The sequence below is a fragment of the Sapajus apella genome, unplaced genomic scaffold (assembly GCF_009761245.1).
Source record: "Sapajus apella isolate SASKATOON/1434 unplaced genomic scaffold, GSC_monkey_1.0 scaffold174, whole genome shotgun sequence".
NCBI lineage: Eukaryota > Metazoa > Chordata > Mammalia > Primates > Cebidae > Sapajus > Sapajus apella.
The window spans coordinates 543,955-565,316 of NW_022437114.1; the positions used below are offsets into that span (position 1 = coordinate 543,955).

The 21,362-nt window shown below is 48.7% G+C and overlaps 1 protein-coding gene and 1 pseudogene across 4 annotated transcripts in view; one reads left to right on the plus strand and one right to left on the minus strand.

The window, feature by feature from the left end:
* ACAD9 (acyl-CoA dehydrogenase family member 9) overlaps nucleotides 1-21,362 on the minus strand; it is a 28,571-nt gene that overhangs the window by 4,958 nt on the left and 2,251 nt on the right. For 2 of the 3 annotated variants that reach the window (XM_032267996.1, XM_032267997.1), the window contains exons 2-13: nucleotides 16,834-16,927; nucleotides 15,792-15,893; nucleotides 13,394-13,500; nucleotides 12,009-12,109; nucleotides 10,616-10,694; nucleotides 8,891-9,065; nucleotides 7,123-7,196; nucleotides 5,860-5,935; nucleotides 4,430-4,500; nucleotides 4,055-4,174; nucleotides 2,307-2,435; nucleotides 373-452 (exon numbers count right to left, since the gene is read on the minus strand). In XM_032267996.1, the coding sequence (XP_032123887.1) occupies nucleotides 373-452; nucleotides 2,307-2,435; nucleotides 4,055-4,174; nucleotides 4,430-4,500; nucleotides 5,860-5,935; nucleotides 7,123-7,196; nucleotides 8,891-9,065; nucleotides 10,616-10,694; nucleotides 12,009-12,109; nucleotides 13,394-13,500; nucleotides 15,792-15,893; nucleotides 16,834-16,927 (1,208 nt within the window). The remainder of the gene's footprint in view (nucleotides 1-372; nucleotides 453-2,306; nucleotides 2,436-4,054; nucleotides 4,175-4,429; nucleotides 4,501-5,859; nucleotides 5,936-7,122; nucleotides 7,197-8,890; nucleotides 9,066-10,615; nucleotides 10,695-12,008; nucleotides 12,110-13,393; nucleotides 13,501-15,791; nucleotides 15,894-16,833; nucleotides 16,928-21,362) is intronic. The other variant, XM_032267998.1, reaches the window with a different exon arrangement.
* Nucleotides 19,265-20,110, plus strand: LOC116542840 (annotated as a pseudogene). The gene has a single exon (XR_004265369.1). The product of XR_004265369.1 is annotated as a protein/nucleic acid deglycase DJ-1 pseudogene (transcript).

The window sequence follows — 21,362 nt, forward strand, 5'->3', positions numbered from 1 at the left end:
TGGCCTCCAGCAGAGATTTTGGATTGCTGTGCCCCTAGGATGGGGATGGAGGGGAGCAGGAGGGAGGTCTGGCACCTTTAAGGGGATACCTCTTATTCTTCAGGTTCTGAAAAACCAGTTGCCTCCAGTGTGGGGGACCAGAAGGGGGATATGGTGTTCATGCTGGAGCTATAGGCTGGTGTGGCCATAAGGGCAGGGCAGCGAGCCCCCCGCCACCACAGGGGAAGGTCTCCTCTGCAAGGCTATGCCATGCCCCCCACTCCACCATTCCCACACTCCAGGCCAAGGCAGCCCTTTCCTCCTGCTGCCCTGGACTGGCCCCTGCTGGGCAGGTATAGGACCCAAGGAGCAAACAGTGACAATGGGACCTACTGGATCCTGGCGGTTATGATGCGGCCGGCATACTGCAGACCCGTCAGGGCGATGTACATCCGGAGAATCTCGTTGGTTCCCTGTGGCCAGTAGTGTAGAGGTCAAAGGCTGTCTCCTCCCCTCTGCCAGGCAGCCATGGTGGTGCCACATGTGCTGGGTAGGCCCGGCCACTGCCTGCTTGCCCATGCCACAGAAGCCACTGCTTCTGAAGCAGCTGGGAACAGGGCTCTGACCAGGGCTCAGGGAGCACACCAGATGGCCATGGGCTCCCACTGGGACCCCCCCATCTCTCCATGACCGGCCTCACGTGTGTCACGTATTTCTCCAAGTCTCCAGCTCCTCTTTAAAATGCAAACTAGCTTCCCTGAGGGGTGCCTGGGGCTCAGCCAGTGCCAGACAGACACTGCTGGCTCCAGGTGGAGGCCAGATTCCTCACAGAGGTCACAAATTGCTGAACAGGAGTGGCATCTAGAAGCTCCTCAGTGCCAGGTGTCATCACCCAGAGGGCTACATGCTCCCCACTCCCCCCACCTGCGATTCTAATCAGAGAAGCTGGTAGGCTTCTGCTCACTCTGCACAATGGTCCTGTGTGTCAGGTGCAGGAGCCTGACCCAGGCCACATAGCCAGCACCTGGGACTGAGGACTGTCTCCTGCAACCAGACAGATACCACGGATAGCAGGACTCCTACAGGAAAAGGGGAGGACTGTGGAGGCCTCTAGGCACACCAAGCAAACTCCAAACAGGAGCTCCCGCCCCACAGCAAGAGTTCTGTGTTTTTCCAAGGCCTTGAGGGCTTCTTGAACGCTGCTGACCACCCCAGCCCCAGAGAAGCCCAACCCTCCCAGGCTGAGGGAAGGGCCGAGACCACTCCAGTGCCCTCAGGCTGGCCCTTGCCCTGTCTGTCCACTAAAACAGCAGAGATGGCTGGAACCCAATGGGCAGGCTGGGAACAAAAGCAGCCAAGGAGGCCTCCCACTGGGCAGGACAGGCCCAGGAGACAAGACTACATTCCCAGCGGCTGACAACGCCCCTCATTACCAGACCTGCTGCTCAGGACCAAACCCTCTCCCTGTCTCAGGCCTGCCTGCTGTGTACGCGCCATCATATCCCACCCATCCTGCTGTGTTCTCTTAGTTCTAGCCCCTCCCTCCCAGCAGGAGAGCCCCTGGCCTCTGGCCTCATCCCTGCAACTCATTCTCCACATGAGCCCCTGGGGGGGATTTCCCACAACACAGATACAACCAAATAATGCCCGCTTAAAGATGTTTTATGGCTTCCAAATTTCTCTGCTGTCAATCAAGGTCTTCCACAGTCTGGCTGCTTTTCTAGCCTTCCCATGCACCTTCTGCAACACCCTCAAACCCACTGCCTGGCATAGCACACCTAGCAGGACTGACTGCTGCTCCCAGAAAAGTCCTTCTCTCTTCATTCACCTTGTGCCAGCAGATCAGTCCCATCTGGGCCTGGCGCACTCTATTTCCCTACCCTTCAGGACACATTGCCCTCCCCGCCCTCAGCCCTTGTCAAAGCCTGTTCTTTCTGCCCTTAAGGGCCAGGAACACATGCTTCAGAAAACTCTGGCTGCCTCTGGAGGGTGTCCACTCCCTGCCTCTTTGTACTTGTACTCTGTCATCTCCCTTGGTCAGCACAATCAGAACACAGCACCCAAAGTCTCTGTGGCCTAATTCCCTCCCCTGCCACCTGGCACATGCTAACTGAACCAACTCTTCAGTCTTGTGACTTGATCGAGGGCAGCAATCGGGAATGAGACATGCCAGGGCTAGCAGAGCCCTTGAGAGCCAATCAGAGCATGCAATCCAGCCCTGGGCTGTGGGGACCACTTCGGGGACCTCTGCGAGGCCCTGAGCAGCTTCTTTAGGACCAGGCAGGGTGGGGCTGGAGAACAGCCTAGCTGGTAGCAGGGCCACTCACCTCGAAGATGAGGAGGATGCGGGTGTCACGCAGTATGCGCTCGTACGGATAGTCCCTCATGTAGCTCAAGCCCCCGAAGATCTGCAGCGCCTCATTCACACACTGCCAAGCAGCCTCAGAGCTGAACACCTGTGGGCCCAGGGCAAGGTCAGCATGGGGTGTCACACTGATTCCCTTCCAAAAGGAGGACCTATGCTATAGGGATCTGGGTGGCTGGGGAGGCGTGGGAGGCACCCAGACTTGGGGAAGACATCGGGCAGGGAGGAACTCGAGGGGTCAGGTGGGCAAGTCCTTTGCCTTCCTTGGCCACACCGGCCAGCTTGTGGTCCCCATCCCACCATGACCTTCTGGGCCCACCTTTGCCCCCTCTGTACCTGGCTGAGCTCCTCTTCCCTTAAAACCCATTTAAGATCTTCCCTTCCCCAGAAAGCCTGACCTGTTCCTGCCCAGCCCTGGTGGCATGACTTCTTTCTGTCTCTGCACACTATAAGCGCCTTGGGGGCAGACATACTGCCATATTAAGCTCTAGGCTTAGCATATGGAAGAGGCTGGCCCACAACAAGCTAATGTCTGTGGTCACTGTTCATGGGTGACAAGGCGACGAGGTGATAAAACATGTGCAAATGCACCCAGTATGCAGGCTGTAACTAGAAAAGACTCAAAGGCCATCCAAGATGCCCAATCTTTTTTTTTAATTTTTAATTTTTTTCAGGGACCTTCCCACTTCAGGATCCCAACCTTATAGGTAGACTCTCCTGCTGATACCAGGATGTTCACTTCTCTAAACTGCTAGACCTCTCACCATTTCTCTCAGGAGCTCAATTTCAGCTTAAAAATAATTATTGGGGGGAACAAAGTAGGGTCCCCCAAAGGGTGGCCATCTTTTTTATACAGCTAAAAATGACTCCCTCCACCATGAACAAAACAAAAGCAACAGAAAACTCTAGTAGCTACCTCAACCAAATAAGATAATCTTCCCACCTCAGCCTCCCAAGTACAGGTGTGTACCACCACAACGGCCAATTTTTGTATTTTTTTGTAGGGATGGGGTTTTGCCATGTTGCCCAGGCTCGTATACTTAGTTTTTTTTTTTTTTTTTTTTTTTTTTTTGAGAGGAGTTCACTCTTGTTGCCCAGGCCAGAGTGCAGGTGGCTCACTGCAACCTCTGCTCCCTGGGTTCAAGCGATTCTCCTGCCTCAGCCTTCCAAGTAGCTGGCATTACAGGTGCCCGCAACCTTGCCCGGCTTTTTTTTTCTATTTTTAGTAGAGATGAGGTTTCATCATGTTGGCCAGGCTGGTGTTGAACTCTAGACCTCTGTGATCCACCGCGCCTTGCCATATATTTAGTTTTTAAGAGGACGTTTTGAAACCAAGAAGTAGGAAGGCCATAAATTAAGGAAAAAAGTTCTCACGAAAGCCAGCTGCAATGTTATTATTCTAAAAGGATGTTAACAGAATGGTCTCCTTCTGCTATAAACTGCTGATCCACTGGCAAAAGTTTGGCAGAAACTGCACTGTGAGAGCATGGAGCCTTCCTACAAACTGCTGCTCACCAGTCACTTCCCTGCTGCTGCTCCCCGCCCGCTGCCTGCCTATCCCTGGAGTGCTACACAGGGCGAGTGCATCATAAATACTGGATCAATGACAGGTGGAAGATGACAGGCAACAGCAGGGGCTTGAAAGGTCACAGTGAGGGAGCTTTCCCAAGCCTCCCTCCAGCGCCAGCTCTCTGGCTATGCCAGAGTTACCTTCACCATGGCCGCCTCGATGGAGCAGTCTGGAAAGCCCGGTTGGTCTAGCATCCCTGCCGTGAGGTAGGTCATACTCTCTATGGCGTAAGCCTTCTGAGCCATCAGTGCAAGCTTCTCCTGGAGTATTCAGAAAAAAACATAAGAAGCAATTTGCATGTGCTGAGAGCCAAATCTTCAAAACAGGAGAGAAAGTAATTAAGTCAGAATCCTGATTTCCCAAGAGAAGCAGGCCCAGCGACCCTTGTCAAATAAAGCCTTAACTAGTCTTCTTCACAAATCACCACAGAAGAGTCACCAGTACAGAGACATCAAAAGAACACACTGTCATGTCACACAGTGAAATCCACAAAGACAGCACTCAACCATCTATACCTGAATCAATCCAAATTCGCTGAGTCTCTTGTTAAACTGTTTCCTTGTGCAGGCGTACTCAGCAGCCATTTCTGAGGAAGAGCAGAGTCATTAGAAAGAACTGGAACTTTACTGTTATTGAAACATAATTTCCTATGGCCATCATCTTTACCTTTCCCACAGGCGGGCACTATGAGAAGCATGTCTGCTGAGGTCAAATGCCCCAGAAGCTGGTACCCCCACTTGCCAGCACCCATGGGTCAGAGGAAAACCACCCCTCCTCATGGCACCTACAGTTTAGCATCAGATACAGACTTGAATCCTGGCAATGATTCTGACAGCCAGTGGCCTGGGCCAAGCATGTCACCTCCCTGAACACCACCACCTACATCAGAGTCGCTGTGAAGATACAACCAGGGGGAAGGCTGAGGGCTCCTCACACAAAGCCAGGCACAAAGGCCCCAGACAGAGGTGCAGGCCCAAACCCAGCGCACAGTGCTCTTGACCAAAGCAGGTGGGGCCGCCTGGCTTGAATACTCGGGCTGGGGCTTCCAGGCATGTGGTTGTGACAAAGTGCTGAGCTCTGAGGGCCCATGAGTAACATGGTGCCTCTCCCAGGCAGCACTCCCCCCGCCCCCCGCCTGTGGCCGTGTTCTCCACAGGCTCTCCCAGGTGTGGCGCACTCAGGAGGTGAAGAGGGCTGAGCTCCCCCAGAGGACTTGCAAGTGAGAAAAGCCCTGAGCCTGGAGCCTGAGAGCTTTAGTTTTGGGTCCAGTTGCCCTCTCTGAGCCTCTGTCTTCTCATTTCTAAAATGGAGGTAAACCAAAACAAGTATGCCTATCTTGGCCCAAAAGAGGCCAGCCCAGAGCCTGGCATCCAAAGAGGAGCTTCATAAAGCACTTAGGGGTGTGCCATCCCAGGCATTTCCATTTCCTCACAGATGCTTCCACAACAGACAGGATGGTTACAGGGTTGTTCTAAGTTCACTGGCAAAGGAAAATGGAGGTTTCAGGTATCCTGACAGAACAGAACAAAGAAAGATCCAGAGGCCCAGGGACCTGGGTTCCAAACCCGACCCCACTCCTCACGCACCATGCAGTCACCGAGGAGGCGTGAACCTTGGGCACCTGAGGCCATGTGTCCTGGGAGTCTGGCTCGTGGTGTGTGCTCACCAAGCAGCTCTGCCCCTACTCCTCTCGCCCCAGACAGAAAGTCTGTTGCCCCATTCCCATCCCCTGTGTGGAGATGAAACAGGAATTCGAAGACGACAAATTTGGAGGCAGGCTGAGGAGACCCTCTGGTCTCCACAAAAGCCCAGGGCTGGACCCTCGGTCGAGGTGGCCTAGTTCAGCACCAGCCTGGAAGTGGCCAGGGGAATAGCAGAGCCTCCAGGGATGGAGCCAGGGCAGCAGGGAGTGGAGCACAAAGGGCCTTGTCCCTGACTTACCTACCAATCAATCTCTTGAGCATCCCAGTTATAGCACTGCCCATACTGAACCGGCCGCTGTTGAGGATGTCCATGGCCACCTGCAGGGAGAAAGGGAGAGCCCAGGGGCCCTGAAGGAGGCAGGGGGAGGAGGCCATAACCACACATCTGACTTTACCAGACCAGGCGAACGGGATCATTCCCTCGGACTGGGAGAAAGCACTGTCCTAACATCTCGGAACAAGGTAGTTCACTCACTGCTGCAGCTCTACCAATGTCCCCGCACACAAGAAAGACCAATGAACTTTATTCCAAAGGAACATGCCAAGAGCTGGGCATGGTGGCTCCCACCTGTAGTACCAGCATTTTGGGAGACCAAGGCAGGAAGATCACTTGAGCCCAGGAGTTCAAGACTAACTTAAGCCCAACAGAAATTCTACATTTACGTATAAAGCAAAATAACTGAAAACATATTTCCACACAAAAACTTGACATGAATGTTCATAAGCATTATTGATGGCCACCAAAAGTGCTAACAACCCCAATGCCCATCAGCTGGTGAATGGATGAACAAAATTGCTTTCTCCACTCAACAAAAGATAATTTAGCCATAAAAGGAATGAATTACTCATTCATGCTACAAGAGAGATGAACCTTGAAAACATCACACTATGTGAGAAAAGCCTGTCACCAAAGACTGGATCTTGCATATGACTGTATTTCTATGAAATGTTCTGAACATGCAAATCCATAAGGACATAAAGCAAAAGAGTAGCAGCCAAGGGATGGGGTAAGGGTCTTACTGGACAGTACGTTTCTTTATGGGGTAAGGAAATGTTCTGCAATTAGGCACAGGAAGTATTTGAACAAGATAGTGAATATACACTGAAATACACGTTTTAAAATGGTGAGTCCTTTGTTCTATGAATCATCTCTTGATAAAAAAATATTTCACTTTAGTCTAAAAAGAAAAGAGTGGGGCAGGGAGGTAGACACACAGCTTGAGCTTCACTGGAGCCCACGGGCTGCTTTCTCACACCCGCTGTGGAAGGGGATCCTAGACTCTGCTCAAGGTGAAGGAAGATTCCCAACCTTACCACATACTCCTTTTAGGAGCCAGCCAATTTTCTAGTCTCCATTTCCGACTTCCCAACAGATAACCATGCGAAGTCACCTGCCAAGCACAGGCTGCTCTGCTATGAGCAAGGATGGGGCAAAAGCTGGGAGCCGACAAGTCGCACTTGAGACACTACATGGTACTCACAAGGGGCTGTGGCTGGCAACTCACCTTAAACCCACCTCCGACCACTCCAAGGACATTTTCCACAGGTACCTTGGTGTCTTCAAAATGGACTTCGCAGGCTGAAACACATGAAATTTAAGATCTCATCTGACAATGCAAAAAACCACTCTGCATTTGACCTGCAAAAGCAGGTAATTCATCCATCCGTCCGTCCGTCCAACATTTGGTAAGACAGTATAGAAAGACAAAGTTCCTGTCTTTGTGGAGTTCATACTTTGGTTAGGGAGATAAACTATAAACAAAACAATGTAATATTGTAATCAGTGCAATGGATGAAATAAACAGGGCAACATGATAAGGAGAAATGGAGGTTGGCAAGGGGATGGATAATAATATTTTTACTAAGGGCTATGTCAGAATTTTGTAAGGTGGCATTTAGCAGAAGTTTAAAGAATGAAAAGAGCCAGGCATATAAAGAGCCAGAACAAGCAAAGAGAGGGAGAGAACAGCATTTCCTAAGGTCTCAATTCTTAACTCTAACACAACCACACCCCTGCAATCTAACTGTAGCACTCTCCCACTGTGGGGAGGGGTGGACCTCCTTCCCTTTCCCTGTCTGCTAGGTATGACCATGTGACTTGCTGTGGCCACTAGAATAGAGCTGAGCCAACATGAACAGAGGCCTTAAATGTGCTTTTAGGGTCATGCCTCTAAAGCCAGCATTTTGGGAGGCAGAGGTAGGAGGATCACTTGAACCCAGGTGTTCAAGACCAGCCTGGACAACATAGCAAAACGTCTATTTAAAAAAAAAAAAAAACAAGGTGGCCAGGCACAGTGACTCACACCTATAATCCTAGCACTCTGGGAGTCTTAGGTAGGTAGATTGCACCTGAGCTCAGGAATTTGATACAAGCCTGGGCAACATGGTGAAACCCTGTCTCTACAAAAAACACAAAAATTGGCCAGGTGTGGTGGTACACACCTATAGTCCCAACTACTTGGGAGGGTGAGGCAGGAGAATCGCTGGAACCCAGAAGGCAGAGGTTGCAGTGAGCGGAGATCACATCACTGAACTCCAGACTGGGTGACAGAGGGAGAATCTGTCTCCTCCGACAAAAAAGTGCTTATATGAGGGCCGGGCATGGTGGCTCACGCCTGTAATCCAAGCACTTTGGAGGCCAAGGCGGGTGGATCACCTGAGGTTGGGACTTCAAGACCAGCCTGACCAAAATGGTGAAACCCCGTCTTTAAAAAAAAATAAAAATAAATAAATAAAACTAATAATAAATTTTTAAAAAAAATTTTTTTTAAGTGCTTATATGGTTTGGCTTGGCCCCTTGGGTGCTTGTGATCTGCTCTAAGAACAAGCCTCCAGATGGACCTGAATCCAACTCACAGCCTGAAGCAGGCTGCCAGGCACCTGCAGACTGAGACAACTAAAGGCTTGGGGCTATAAGCTGAGCTCTAAGGTGGTCTGTCCACCAGGACTGCCACAGTAGGAGATGACCACCAGGCCTTCAAGTGAGCAGCACTTGGCTGTGGGAACAAAGACAAAGCCCAGGTGGAACTCTTAATTTGATCTTTAAAATGCTTAACAAAAACAAAGTATTTAAATCTCATTTTGTCTTGCTATTTGGACAGAGTCAAGGGCCAGTCTCTCCCTATCTCTCTCTCTCTCTCTCTCAATCTCTCTCACACACACATACCCCCCGAATGCTATTTGGACACAGTCAAGAGCAAGTCTCCCCCCCCCACCCCACACACACACACACACACACACACACACACACACACACTCACTCACTCTACTTACTGTTGGAACCCCGAATGCCTAACTTATCTTCAGGTTTCCCATTAGTGACTCCACCAAAGTCTCTTTCTACTATGAATGCTGTGATTTTGTCTTTCAATGATCCATCATAATCAACGACCTCAGTCTTTGCAAACACAGTAAAAATATTGGCCAGTCCTCCATTGGTAATCCAGACCTGAGGACAGAAAGAAGGACTTTGGAGAAAACCAAACCCCTATGTGAACCATCTCAGCTCTGTCTTTGCCCATCAAGCTCCAGCTGCCAGTCAGACCTCAGACCAGACATGCAGGGTCCCTGGCATTGCAGAAGCCAACCAATCATGAGGAATAGAGGACAGGGCTCAGCCCAGTCTCCCAGAGCAAGGATTTTTCCCAAGAGACACGAGTGGCCAGGGTGGGGCGGGGGGCGGGGGAAAGAACATCCAAAGTTGTCAAACAGCTCAGGCTCCACTGCCAGACAACTGCATTTCTTCAAGAAAGAAAAGGTTTAATCATTTCTCAAGGTATACGTATATCAAAACATCATGCTGTACCTGTAAAATAAATACATTTACTTGTTAATTCTAAAACGATGAAAAAAAGAAGGTGGGAGGGTGGTGAGGAGGAGGAAAGGAAACAAGGGGACAGACAGAAAGAGACTCCTTAACAAATTGCCACAGATGAGGCAATCGGGGATATTTGAATGCTGATAGAGGTAAGAAATTATCAGCAGGGCACAGTGGTTCATGCCTGTAATCCCAGCACTTTGGGAAGCCGAGGTGGGCAGACTGCTTGAGCCAGGCATTTGAAACCAACCTGGGCAACATGGTGAAAACCCATCTCTACCAAAAAAATACAAAAACATTAGCTGTGTCCCTATACTCCCAGCTAATTGGGAGGCTGAGGTAGGAGAATCACTTGTGCCTAGGAAGCTGAGGCTGCAGTGAGCCAAGATTGTGCCACTGCACTCTAGATGGGTTGACGGAGTGAGACCCTGTCTCAAAAAAAAAAAGGGAAAATTATCAATTTTTAAAATGTGATAATGGTATTATGGCTTTTTAAAAAAAAAAAAAAAGTCTTGTCTTTTGGAGAGACATGCTGAGACTGTTACCCTGCGACCTAGAGGTGGTGATGCTATTGCAAGACGCACAGTGGCCTGAGTAATGAGCGATGAGATTGACCCTGGGTCTGCCCTAAGGTGCTCCAAGCCCAGGAGCAGATGAGCAGATAACTGCTGGGGTTGGGGCCAGGCACACAGAACATGTCTGAAATTTTGTGTAACAAAAAATTTAAAAACTTTTTTGGGGTTTACAGGCCAGTCACAGTGGCTCATGCCTGTAAACCCAGCACTTTAGGAGGCTGAGGTGGGTGGATCACTTGAGGTCAGGAGTTCAAGACCAGCCTGGCCAACATGGTGAAACTCCATCTCTACTAAAAATATAATTATTAGCTGGGTGTGGTGGTGCTCACCTATAATCCCAGCTACTCGAAAAGCTGAGGTGGGAGAATCACTTGGACCTGGGAGGCAGAGGTTTCAGTGAGCCGAGATCACACCACTGCACTCCAGCCTGGGTGACAGAGTGAGACTCTGTCTTAAAAAAAATTAAAACAAACACATAAAAGCAGCTCAAGAAGGCAGTCAGTGCCATGGCAGTAGATACAATCCCTGGTGTGTGGAGAGTGCTTACTCAGTGGCAGTGAAGGTCATGACTGAGACCCTGATGTGGCCGTGAGGACGGAGCCCTACCTTGGAACCGTTGAGGATGTAGTGCTTCCTGTCTTCACTTAGCCTGGCTCTGCTCTGGATTGAGGCTGCATCACTCCCACTGCAGATGCAGAAAAATGTGGTCAAGGAAGAATACTGGGAATAAATATGAATGCTTTCGAGGGCCTGAAAATGGAGATTTTAGTACTTTTCAGAGAGAGGTTAGCAAACTTTTAGATCAGATAACATACTCGGCTTTCCAAGCTACAGGATGTCTGTCTCACCTCCTCAACTCTGCTGCTATTAATAGAACATGAACGCAGATGAAGACAATTTGTAAAACGATGGGCATGTTCCAGTAAAACGGAGCCTGGTGTGATGGCTCATGCCGGTAATCCCAGCACTTTGGGAAGCTGAGGTGGGGAGATCACTTGAGGTCAGGAATTTGAGACCAGCCTGGCCAACGTGGTGAGACCTCGTCTCTACTAAAACTACAAAAATTAGCCAGGTGTGGTGGCATATGCCTGTAGTCCCAGCTACTTGGGAGGCTGAGGCAGGCGAATCACTTGAACCTGGGACGTGGAGGTTACAGTGAGATGAGATTGCGTCACTGCACTCCAGCCTGGGCAACACAGTGAGCCTCTGTCTCAAAACAAAACCAGAAACAAAAACAAAAACCCCAAACTTACACCAAAAATACAAAAAATAAAATAAAATTAGCAGGGCATGGTGGCATGTGCCTGTAATCCCAGGTACTAAGGAGGCTGAGGCAGGAGAATTGCTTGAACCTGGAGGTGGAGGTTGCAGTGAGCCAATATCTCGCCGCTGTACTCCAGCCTGGGCAACAAAGTAAGAATCTGTCTCAAAAAAAAAAAAACTTGGGCTTAGGTATAAACATGAAAATCAGTACTTACAGCAGGCTCATTTGCGGTCCTGTAAGGATGAGTTCTGGGCACCCCAAGAAGAACGACTGTTCCCAGGTCCCCATGCAAAGGGAAGCTGGATGGAGTACGGTCCAGGTGATGGACTTATCATCAGAGTCTCAAGTCCTGCCATAGCCCTGCTCCATCCCAGCAGATCACATGGCCTTACTGAACCTCAGCTCCTAATGTGTAACTGGGAACAGTACCACCCATGCTACAAATTCTGAAACGCACTTTAAAGTCTGAATGTATTACTGTATGTCAAGGTATGTTGTAAACCATAAAAATTCATTTAATAAATGCTGTCAATTGTGGTATCTCACTTGCAAGTCTCACTGGGACAGAGAAAGTCAAGATAAGAGAAATGGCAAGAACAGTTGCTGAGTTGATTCTTTGGAAGATTTTGGAAAGAAGGAAAAGTCGGCTGCTCAAGAAAACCAACAGCCCCTTGCCCAGTGAATCTTGGAAAATACCACGGCTGCTGAGGGATAACGTTCTGTGCGAGGACAGACCTGGCTGGCTCGGTGAGGCAGAAGGCTGCAATGTGCTCCCCAGACGCCAGTTTAGGTAAGTATTTGGCCTTCTGCTCCTCAGTGCCAGCCAAGATGATCCCCTAAAGAAAAGACACAGACTAATGTCAGCTGTGGGGAGAAAGGAGGGCGTGAGGTGTGCTTCTGAAACATTTCCTTTCTGAGGTAAAAATTTACCTCAGTCGAGAGGACAGCAAGAGCTCAGAGCAAGCAGCCACAGGCAGGGAGCCAGGCTGCTGAGGAGACTGTCAGGAGCGCACGTGCCAGCACAAGCCTGCGGGACCCACAGTGCTTTGCAGTCTGTGTCTAAAACTTTCCTATCAGTTCCTCCATTTCCCAGCCTGGTGGTCTTGGGCAAGGAAAATCCCTTCCCAAAGGAACCCTCCATCTTGTCACCCACAAACTGGGCCACTCCCACCCACTGGCAGGGTGGTCTGAATGATGAAACATGAAGACACGGGAGTGCAGGAACCAAGCCTATCCTAAAGAAGGTGCTCGGCCGGGCACGGTGGCTCACACCTGTAATCCCAGCACTTTGGGAGGATTAGGCGGGCGGATCACGAGGTCAATAGATCAAGACCATGGTGAAACCCCGTCTCTACTAAAAAAATTAAAAAAAAAAAATTAGCTGGGTGTGGTGGCGCACACCTGTAGTCCCAGCTACTCAGGAGGCTAAGGCAGGAGAATTGCTTGAACCTGGGAGATGGAGGTTGCAGTGGCCGAGATCGTGCCATTGCACTCCAGCCCGGCGCCTGGGGACAAAACAAGACTCTGTCTCAAAAAAAAAAAAAAAAAGTGCTCAATGTCAGGGCTGTCCCACCCCCTTCTTCACTAAACATCTGCATAAATGCACACGCTTTCTGGGGTGGAGGAGCTGAGCATGGTATGCATTCAGCTCTCTTTGATGTCAACAATAAGCAGAAATAACCTGAGTAATGAGATTGTTAGTAAAGACCCTGGGCCTGCCTAAGGTGCTCCAAGCTCAGCATGGGGAAGGCGGCATGCAAAAACAGTGGGGGACTCGCTCAGGCTAAGGGACAAGGGCTCCGGAGGGGCGGCTACTTCTAGCCCAAGGCGAAGGCAGTGGCACCCCACGTGGGTCTCAAAGGGTGGATCAGAGGCATTGAGGACAGGAGGCAGATTCAAAAGGAAGGGACAGTGTGACCCAAGGGCCACTGTGCATGTGTGTGTGGGGACTGAGCACCACGAGGTGTGGCCAGAGTGAGGGAGCTAGAGGGCAGGGCCGCCTATCAGATAAGGTCTGATTCACTTCTCATAAAAGGGAGCAAGCCTCTGGCCTCTAACCCCCTATGTGACTCCAGAAGACCTACAAAGAGCAACACAGAGAGAACCCCCAGACACCTGACCTTGAGGCCGATAGCCTGGTGCGCTGCCAGAGTCACAGAAATGGACCCGTCCATGCTGGTGATCTCCCCTAGTCGTGAGTACATGGTGTTGGAGAGGCCCAGGCCACCTAGGAGAGACGAACCAGTGTCAATCACAGCCCAGCTCCAGATTCCTCCCATTAAGGCTTTTTAATTTTCCTGATTACAGACCAGTGTCAATCACAGCCCAGCCCCAGATTCCTCCCATTAAGGCTTTTTAATTTTCCTGATTACAGACCAGTGTCAATCACAGCCCAGCCCCAGATTCCTCCCATTAAGGCTTCTTTTTTAATTTTCCTGATTATAAAGTAATGCCAGATCACTATATTTAAAAAAAAAAATTAGCCAGGCACAGTGGCTCACACCTGTAATCTCAACACTTTGGGAAGCTGAGGCAGGTGGATCACCTGAGGTCAGGAGTTCAAGACTAGCCTGGTCAACATAGTGAAACCCCATCTCTACTAAAAATACAAAAAATTAGCTGGGCATGGTGGCAGGTGCCGGTAATCTCAGCTACTTGGGAGGCTGAGGCAGGAGAATCACTTGCAACCTGGGAGGCAGAGGTTGCAGTTAAGTGGAGATTGCGCCATTGCACTCCAGCCTGGGCAACAAGAGTGAAACTCCGTCTCAAAAAAAAAAAAAAAATTACAATACAGTCCAGGCACTGTGGCTCGCACCTATAATCCCAGTACTTTGGGAGGCCAAGGTGGGCGGATCACCTGAGATCAGGAATTTGAGACCAGCCCGGCCAATGTGGTCTCTACTAAAAATACAAAAATTAGCTTGGCGTGGTAGCACGCACCTGTAGCCCCAGCTACTTGGGAGGCTGAGGCAGGAGAATCGCTTAAAACTGGGAGGCAGTGGTTGCGGTGAGCCAAGACCACGCCACTGCACTCCAGCCTGGTAACAGAGGGAAACTCCATTTAAAAAAAGAAAAAAAAAAAAAAAAAAATCAGCCGGGTGTGGTGGAGCATACCTGTGGTCCCAACTCTTGGGAGGCCGAGGCATGAGAATCACCTGAACCTGGGAGGCAGCGAGGCTGCAGTGAGCGGAGATCACACCACTGCACTCCGGCCTGGGCAACACAGAGAGACTCCATCTCAAAAATAAATGAAAGAAAATCACAATATAGAAAGGTATAAAGTAAACAAAAACAAAGGCTGGGCGCAGTGGCTCACACCTGTTATCCCAGCACTTTGGGAGGCTGAAGTGAGAGGATTGTTTGGGTCCAGGAGTTCAACAGTAGCCTGGTCAAATAGCAAGACCCCATCTCTACAAAATAAAAAAAATTCAGCAGGCGTGGTGGCTCACGCCTGTAGTCCCAGCTACTTGGGAGGCTGAGGTGGGAGGACTGGTTGAGCCCAATGAGTTCAGGGCTGCAGTGAGCTATGATCACAGCACTGCATTCCAGATCTCACAACAGAGTGAGACCCTGTCTCAAAAAAAAAAAAAAAAAAAAAAAAATTGCACACAATCTTGTGCCTCAGACAGCGATTTCTATGTATATTTTCCCACCCATACTTTTTCTAGGCATACAAGCATATGTAGATACTTAAAACATGAAGATATCTATACACACACTGAATCAATTAACACGTAGCAAGAATCTTCTATCACAGTCGAAGGTCTTTATAAATGCAACAGCTATTGTGTGTCCCACTGCCCAATATCCAGGACTCCAGGACAGAGTTTCTCCACTGTGACACTATAACATTTTGGAATGGATTGTTCTCCGTTGTGGGAGTCTGTCCTGTGGATTGTCAGATGCCTACCAGCATCCTTGACCTTTATAATTTTACATCAAAAGGGCCTGACGGTAAACACAAATGGCACACGTGTGTTGATCTATCCCTTTGAACCATTTTCTACCTTGCCTCCCCCACACTGCTTGCCGGTCCCTTTAAACCTCTGCAGAATTCAGGTGACCAACTAAGAACAAGCAAAAGGGAGGCAAGCTGTAGTGACTGGCCAACTCAAATAAGGCAGAACCTCCACCTGGGGGCTAAAAACATCACTACAATGCTCAAAGAATTATGGGGACAGTCCATAGGACATAGGACCCTGTGCAAAGGTTCCCACTGGTCCCATCTCCGCTCTCGATGTGCCTTGCACCCTACAGCCAGCCAGACCACATGCCTCATTTGTCTGTGCTAGGATGAGAAGCACAGGACCCAAGAGCACTTCCTCCCTAAAGGTCCTTCAGTCAGTCTACGTCCACCCACCATGTAGCCCACAACAGATGGTGTCACCTATTCCAGCAGCTAGACCTTGGATATGCTGCATTTAAAGGTCAAATTTCCTAAACAGAACCCTTTTATGGACAAACACAGAGTGTTTTCTTAAAAGCTAGACTGGCTGGGTGCTTGTTTGCTTGACTTACCATATTCTTCTGGGACTTGTAATCCAAAAAGCCCCAGGCTCTTCAATTTCTCCAAAGTTTCATCTGGGATTTTCCCTTCCTGGTCAATTTTTCGAGAGTCCACTGCCAAGAGGAAAATTTTGATTAAACAAACATAAGCTATGTTTCTACAAATATAAGTAAACAGAACAATGTTTATACATTAGCAATATATAATCCTAGAGTAGAAACTTTTTCAAAACTAGAAATTCTGTAGTCATGGTCATTTGGCCTGTGTTCAATTTTACGTAATAAGCCCAGGAAAATTTTTATTTTTATATATTTGAGACAGGGTCTCACTCTGATATCCAGGCTGGAGTACAATGACACAGTCATAGCTCATGTAGCCTCAATCTCCCAGGTTCAAGCAATCCTTCTGCCTTAGCCTCATGAGAAGCTGGAACTACAGGTACATACCACCACACCCAGCTAAATTTTTTTTTTTGAGACACAGTTTCGCTTTTGTTGTCCAGGCTGGAGTGCAATGGCACGATCTCGGCTCACTACAACTTCCGTCTTCGGGGTTCAAGTAGATAGCCTCCTCAGTAGATAGGATTACAGGCACACACCAACAAACTTAGCTATTTTTGTGTTTTTAATAGAGACGGGGTTTCTCCATTGTTGGTCAGGCTGGTCTCAAACTCCCGGCCTCAGGTAATCCACCCATCTCAACATCCCAAAGTGCTAGGATTACAGGCATGAGCCACTGTGCCCGGCCCAATGTGTTTTAATTAAATGGCAATAGGGATGACCCCTAAAGCAAAATATTATGAGTGGAAACCATTTCTCCCTCAAGAAAACTTCCCCAGCCAGGCGCGGTGGCTCACACCTGTAATCCCAGCACTTTGGGAGGCCAAGGTGGGTGGATCACCTGAGGGTTGGGAATTCGAGACCAGCCTGACCAACATGGAGAAACCCCATTTCTTAAAGAAAACTTCCCCTACGTATGCCACTTCTAATATAAATATCAACCGAATTGCGCTTACAATGGAAATTGGCAATGGGTAAAGAAAACCATACATACCCTCTTCAGTGAAGAATTTTTCCACGGGTCCCAAGAACTGACTGATTTCATTAAGTTCATCTTGGGTAACTTCTGGAAATGGGAAAACTTCTTTCTAAAAATAGTAAATATTTTCTAAAAATTATATTTTAGCACGATCTCATCATGGAAATATCAGTTAAAAGGTAAGGAAAAATATGTGCTCTACTCTACTCTGGCCAGCAGGACAGGATGCACTGAAGGAACTGGAAAGCAAATCTCACAAGGTTCCTGAGATACAGGAACTGTGTGCAGGCTCCACCAACCACATCCATCTTCCTCCCCTGCTCAAACAGGTTCTTCTGATTTTGCTCAGCTTTCCTTCTCAGTATAAGGGATGATAACGGTCCCATGAAACAAGGAGCCCAAGACTAACATTTAGAAGCCTGGGGATCTGGTCCTTGATTTCAGACTTACTAGTTATATGGCCTTCACCAAATCCCTTCAGCTCTCCAAACTACCCCTTTCTCACCCATAAGAGGCAGGTAATATTTACTCAATGCCCTTGTGAGAATCATGGAAGATAGTGGACGTGAAAGCTCCTTACTAAAATGGGACAATTCTACATCAATTATTGTGTGTGCACAAAGACACTACGCTGACAAGAGTACACTGTGTTTACCTGGTCTGAGTGATCCCTACAGCCTCTGTCTCTCCTGCTCACGGACATCTGTTCCCTGTGCTGAGCCCCTCTGGACTTTTGGGCTCTGTTACCCCTTCAATTATCAGCATGACATGAGCTTTGGATGTGGACTTTAGGCTGCTGAGCAGTAATGTCTTAAGTCACAGCTACAGGCCCAAGGGTCACCTGTCCTCATGGCACCTCTCACCAACTGTCTCTATAGAAGTCTTCAGGAGACCTCAACGTTCTTCCCACCCCTTTTACAGCTAATCAGCCACTGGATTTATCTAGTCTGACAGTATGTTCTCACTGCTTTCTCCTCTCTGGGCCGAGGACCACAGGCTTATGGGTGAGTCCCTAACTAAAAGTGACAGCTGACTTAAAGGAATCCCTGCCTCCATCCATTCCGAAACCACCCTGAAGGTGGTGCTGAAAAAAACAAACTTGGCTGGGCACGGCAGCTACTGCCTATAATCCTAGTCCTTTGGGAAGCTGAAGCAGGCATATAGTTTAAAGTGCACGAGTTCAAGATCAGCCTGGGCGTAGTTGCACATGCCTGTAGTCTCAGCTACTCAGGAGGCTGAGGTGGGAGGATCCCCTGAGCCCAGGGAGGTTGAGGATGCAGTGATTGCACCACTGCATTCTAGCGTGGGCAAGAGTAAGACTCCATCTGAGAAAAAAAAAAAAAAAGAAAAAAACAAGCTGATGGCCCCATCACTCTGCACTGCAGCCTTTTAGATTAAAGTTCAGTCTCCTTCATTGAACACAAAGGCTGACTGACACCTGGGCCTTGTGCAATGAATGGGCTGTGTTAGAGGTCATTCTGGTACCAGTGGGCAGGCCAGATAAGACAGCCTGACAACTGGTTGGCCTTCAGGTACAATCAGAGAAAAATTCGTAGACAGGAGAGATTGCAGGGGCATGGAAAAGATTCTGATGTTACCAAATTAGATCAATGCCTCATGGGAGGGGAGTTCAATTGCAATAAACAGTTTGTAAATTACCTAAAGCAGTGGAACCTGATATTCAAATAAATCTAGTGCAGAAACCAAATATGTAAGACAAAAGCCAAGCAGCTCTGACTGAGACTGCTGATAGTCTGGAAAACAGTCACCAAAATCCCACCCACTCAACTTCCCACCCAACCCTGTAGCAGTCCCAGGGGCACTCCATGCATAGCAAGGGTCGGGCTGAGGGCAGGGTAATAACCACTGGCCTACATAACCTGAAAGGTCTTTTCCAGTTCTGAGATTCAAAGCACGTCCCATGTTTCTGCTCTAATCCTAGTAAGGCTGTGAGAGATGGCATTGGCCTTATCCTAATTAGTAGCAGAAGGACCTAAAAGTGGTCAGATTCTGAAGAACCTGAAAATAGAGAAAACCAGATCTGCTGTGGAAATAGATGTGGACTAGGAGACTAAGAATACAAGGTGACTCCAGGTGTTCTGTCTGAACAGGAGGAATGACAGAGCCACCATTATCTATGATAAAGAAGGCTGGTGGAAGGAACAGGATTGGGTGGGAACCAGGAACTCAGTTTTGGATCTATTAATCTCAAATGGACTCTTAGACCTCTTAGTAGAGTTTCTGAGTACAAAGGTAGATTTTAAAAAAAGAATCTTAGCTGGGTGTGGCAGGGCGTGCCTATAGTCCCAGATACTGGGGGTGCTAAAGTGGGAGGATCTCTTGAGCCTAGGAGTTCAAGGTTGCAGTGAGCTATTACGGCACCACTGCACTCCAGCCCAGGTGACTGAGGAAGGCTCCAACTCTGAAAAAAACAAAAGGAGGCGTCCACCTTCAGCCTGGTGTAGGCCTTTAAAACATATAACATAAAAATGGCTTCCAAAAGAGCTCTGGTCAACCTGGCTAAAGGATCAGAGGAAATGGAGACCGTCATCCCTGTAGATGTCATGAGGCGAGCTGGGATAAAGGTCACCGTTGCAGGTCTGGCTGGAAAAGACCCAGTACAGTGTAGCCGTGATGTCATGATTTGTCCTGACACCAGTCTTGAAGATGCAAAAAAAGAGGGATCATATGACGTGGTGGTTCTACCAGGAGGTAATCTGGGTGCACAAAATTTATCTGAGTCTGCTGCTGTGAAGGAGATACTGAAGGAACAGGAAAACTGGAAGGGCCTGATAGCCGCCATCTGTGCAGGTCCTACTGCTCTGTTGGCTCATGAAATAGGTTTTGGAAGTAATGTTACAGCACATCCACTTGCTAAAGACAAAATGGTGGACAGTGGTCATTACACCTACTCTGAGAATCGGGTGGAAAAGAACAGCCTGATTCTTACAAGCCGTGGGCCTTGGACCAGTTTCAAGTTTGTGCTTGCAATTGTCGAATCCCTGAACGGCAAGGAGGTGGCGGCTCAAGTAAAGGCTCCACTTGTTCTTAAAGACTAGAGCAGCGAAATGTGACAATCACCTAGAGAAACAGGCCTTAGCAATCTATTCTCACTGTGTTCGCTCTGAACAAAACAATGGTAGGTTAATGTGTTCCGAAGCTGCCCTGATTACTGCTTTTGCGGAAGTCTGGCTGTGAAGTCACAACTACATAGATACCTTTCAACATACAGATTGTGTCTGTACATTTCTAAGCCTTGTTTGCAGAATAAACAGGGCATTTAGCAAACTACTGAAAAAAAAAAAAAAGGAATCTGGAGTTTAATCTCAACTGGAGAAATGTGAGGCATCAGGATACTGATTAAAGCTAGGACACTAAATAAGGTCACCCAGGAGATGGTTGTAGATGAAAAGACACCGAGCCTTAGTAAATTCCAACTCGGCTGGTTGGAAACATTGGTCATTGTTTAGCAGTCAAGGGGCTAAAAAAGAACCAGCAATGGACAACAAGAAGTATCAGCCAGTGAAGTATTTAGAACATTCAGAGAATGGGGAGAATTGTGATTCAGGAATCAGAGAAGAAAGTGCATCAACAGGGTGTAAGGATGAACTGTGACAGGTGCCAAGGAGGGGTCAAGTGGGGTGCGGTCTGAGAACAGATCACACAATCTGACAACAGGGAAGTCACTACTGACTTTCATGGGCATTGAGGACAAAAGCCTGAATGGTAAGGGCTCAAGATCCTGTAGAAGGAACACTTAGCAATGCAGAGAAAGGAAAGAATTACCCCTGAGTTGGTGAGAAGGGATCTAATGAGAGGTTGGTTTTGCCAGGAGCAGGCAGTTCACAGTAACAGAATGTAGACAATATAGGCACATATGCAGGGGGAGGGAGTAATTGTGCCTGTGGAAATTCTCATCTGACTGTATAGATGTTCGCAGTGGAACAGGAAGCAAAGCTAACAGCTGAGAGTAGGGCAGTGCCAGAGGTTTAAAGATGAAAACAGATCTAAGAGATTTGTGTTCTTTCTTCACCATGCTGCTGGGAGGCAGGAGGTCCCAGAAGAGAGAGCACCACATCCTGGGTAAAAGGGTTTCCCATATGTTAAAGACATAGCTCTGGCCGGGCGCGGTGGCTCAAGCCTGTAATCCCAGCACTTTGGGAGGCCGAGGCGGGTGGATCATGAGGTCAAGAGATCGAGACCATCCTGGTCAACATGGTGAAACCCCGTCTCTACTAAAACTACAAAAAATTAGCTGGGCATGGTGGCACGTGCCTGTAATCCCAGCTACTCAGGAGGCTGAGGCAGGAGAATTGCCTGAACCCAGGAGGCGGAGGTTGCGGTGAGCCGGGATCGCCCATTCCTCCGCCTCCTGGGTTCAGGCAATTCTCCTGCCTCAGCCTCCTGGGTAGCTGGGATTACAGGCTTGAGCCACCGCGCCCGGCAATTTTTTGTATTTTTAGTAGAGACGGGGTTTCACCATATTGACCAGGATGGTCTCGATCTCTTGACCTCGTGATCCACCCGCCTCGGCCTCCCAAAGT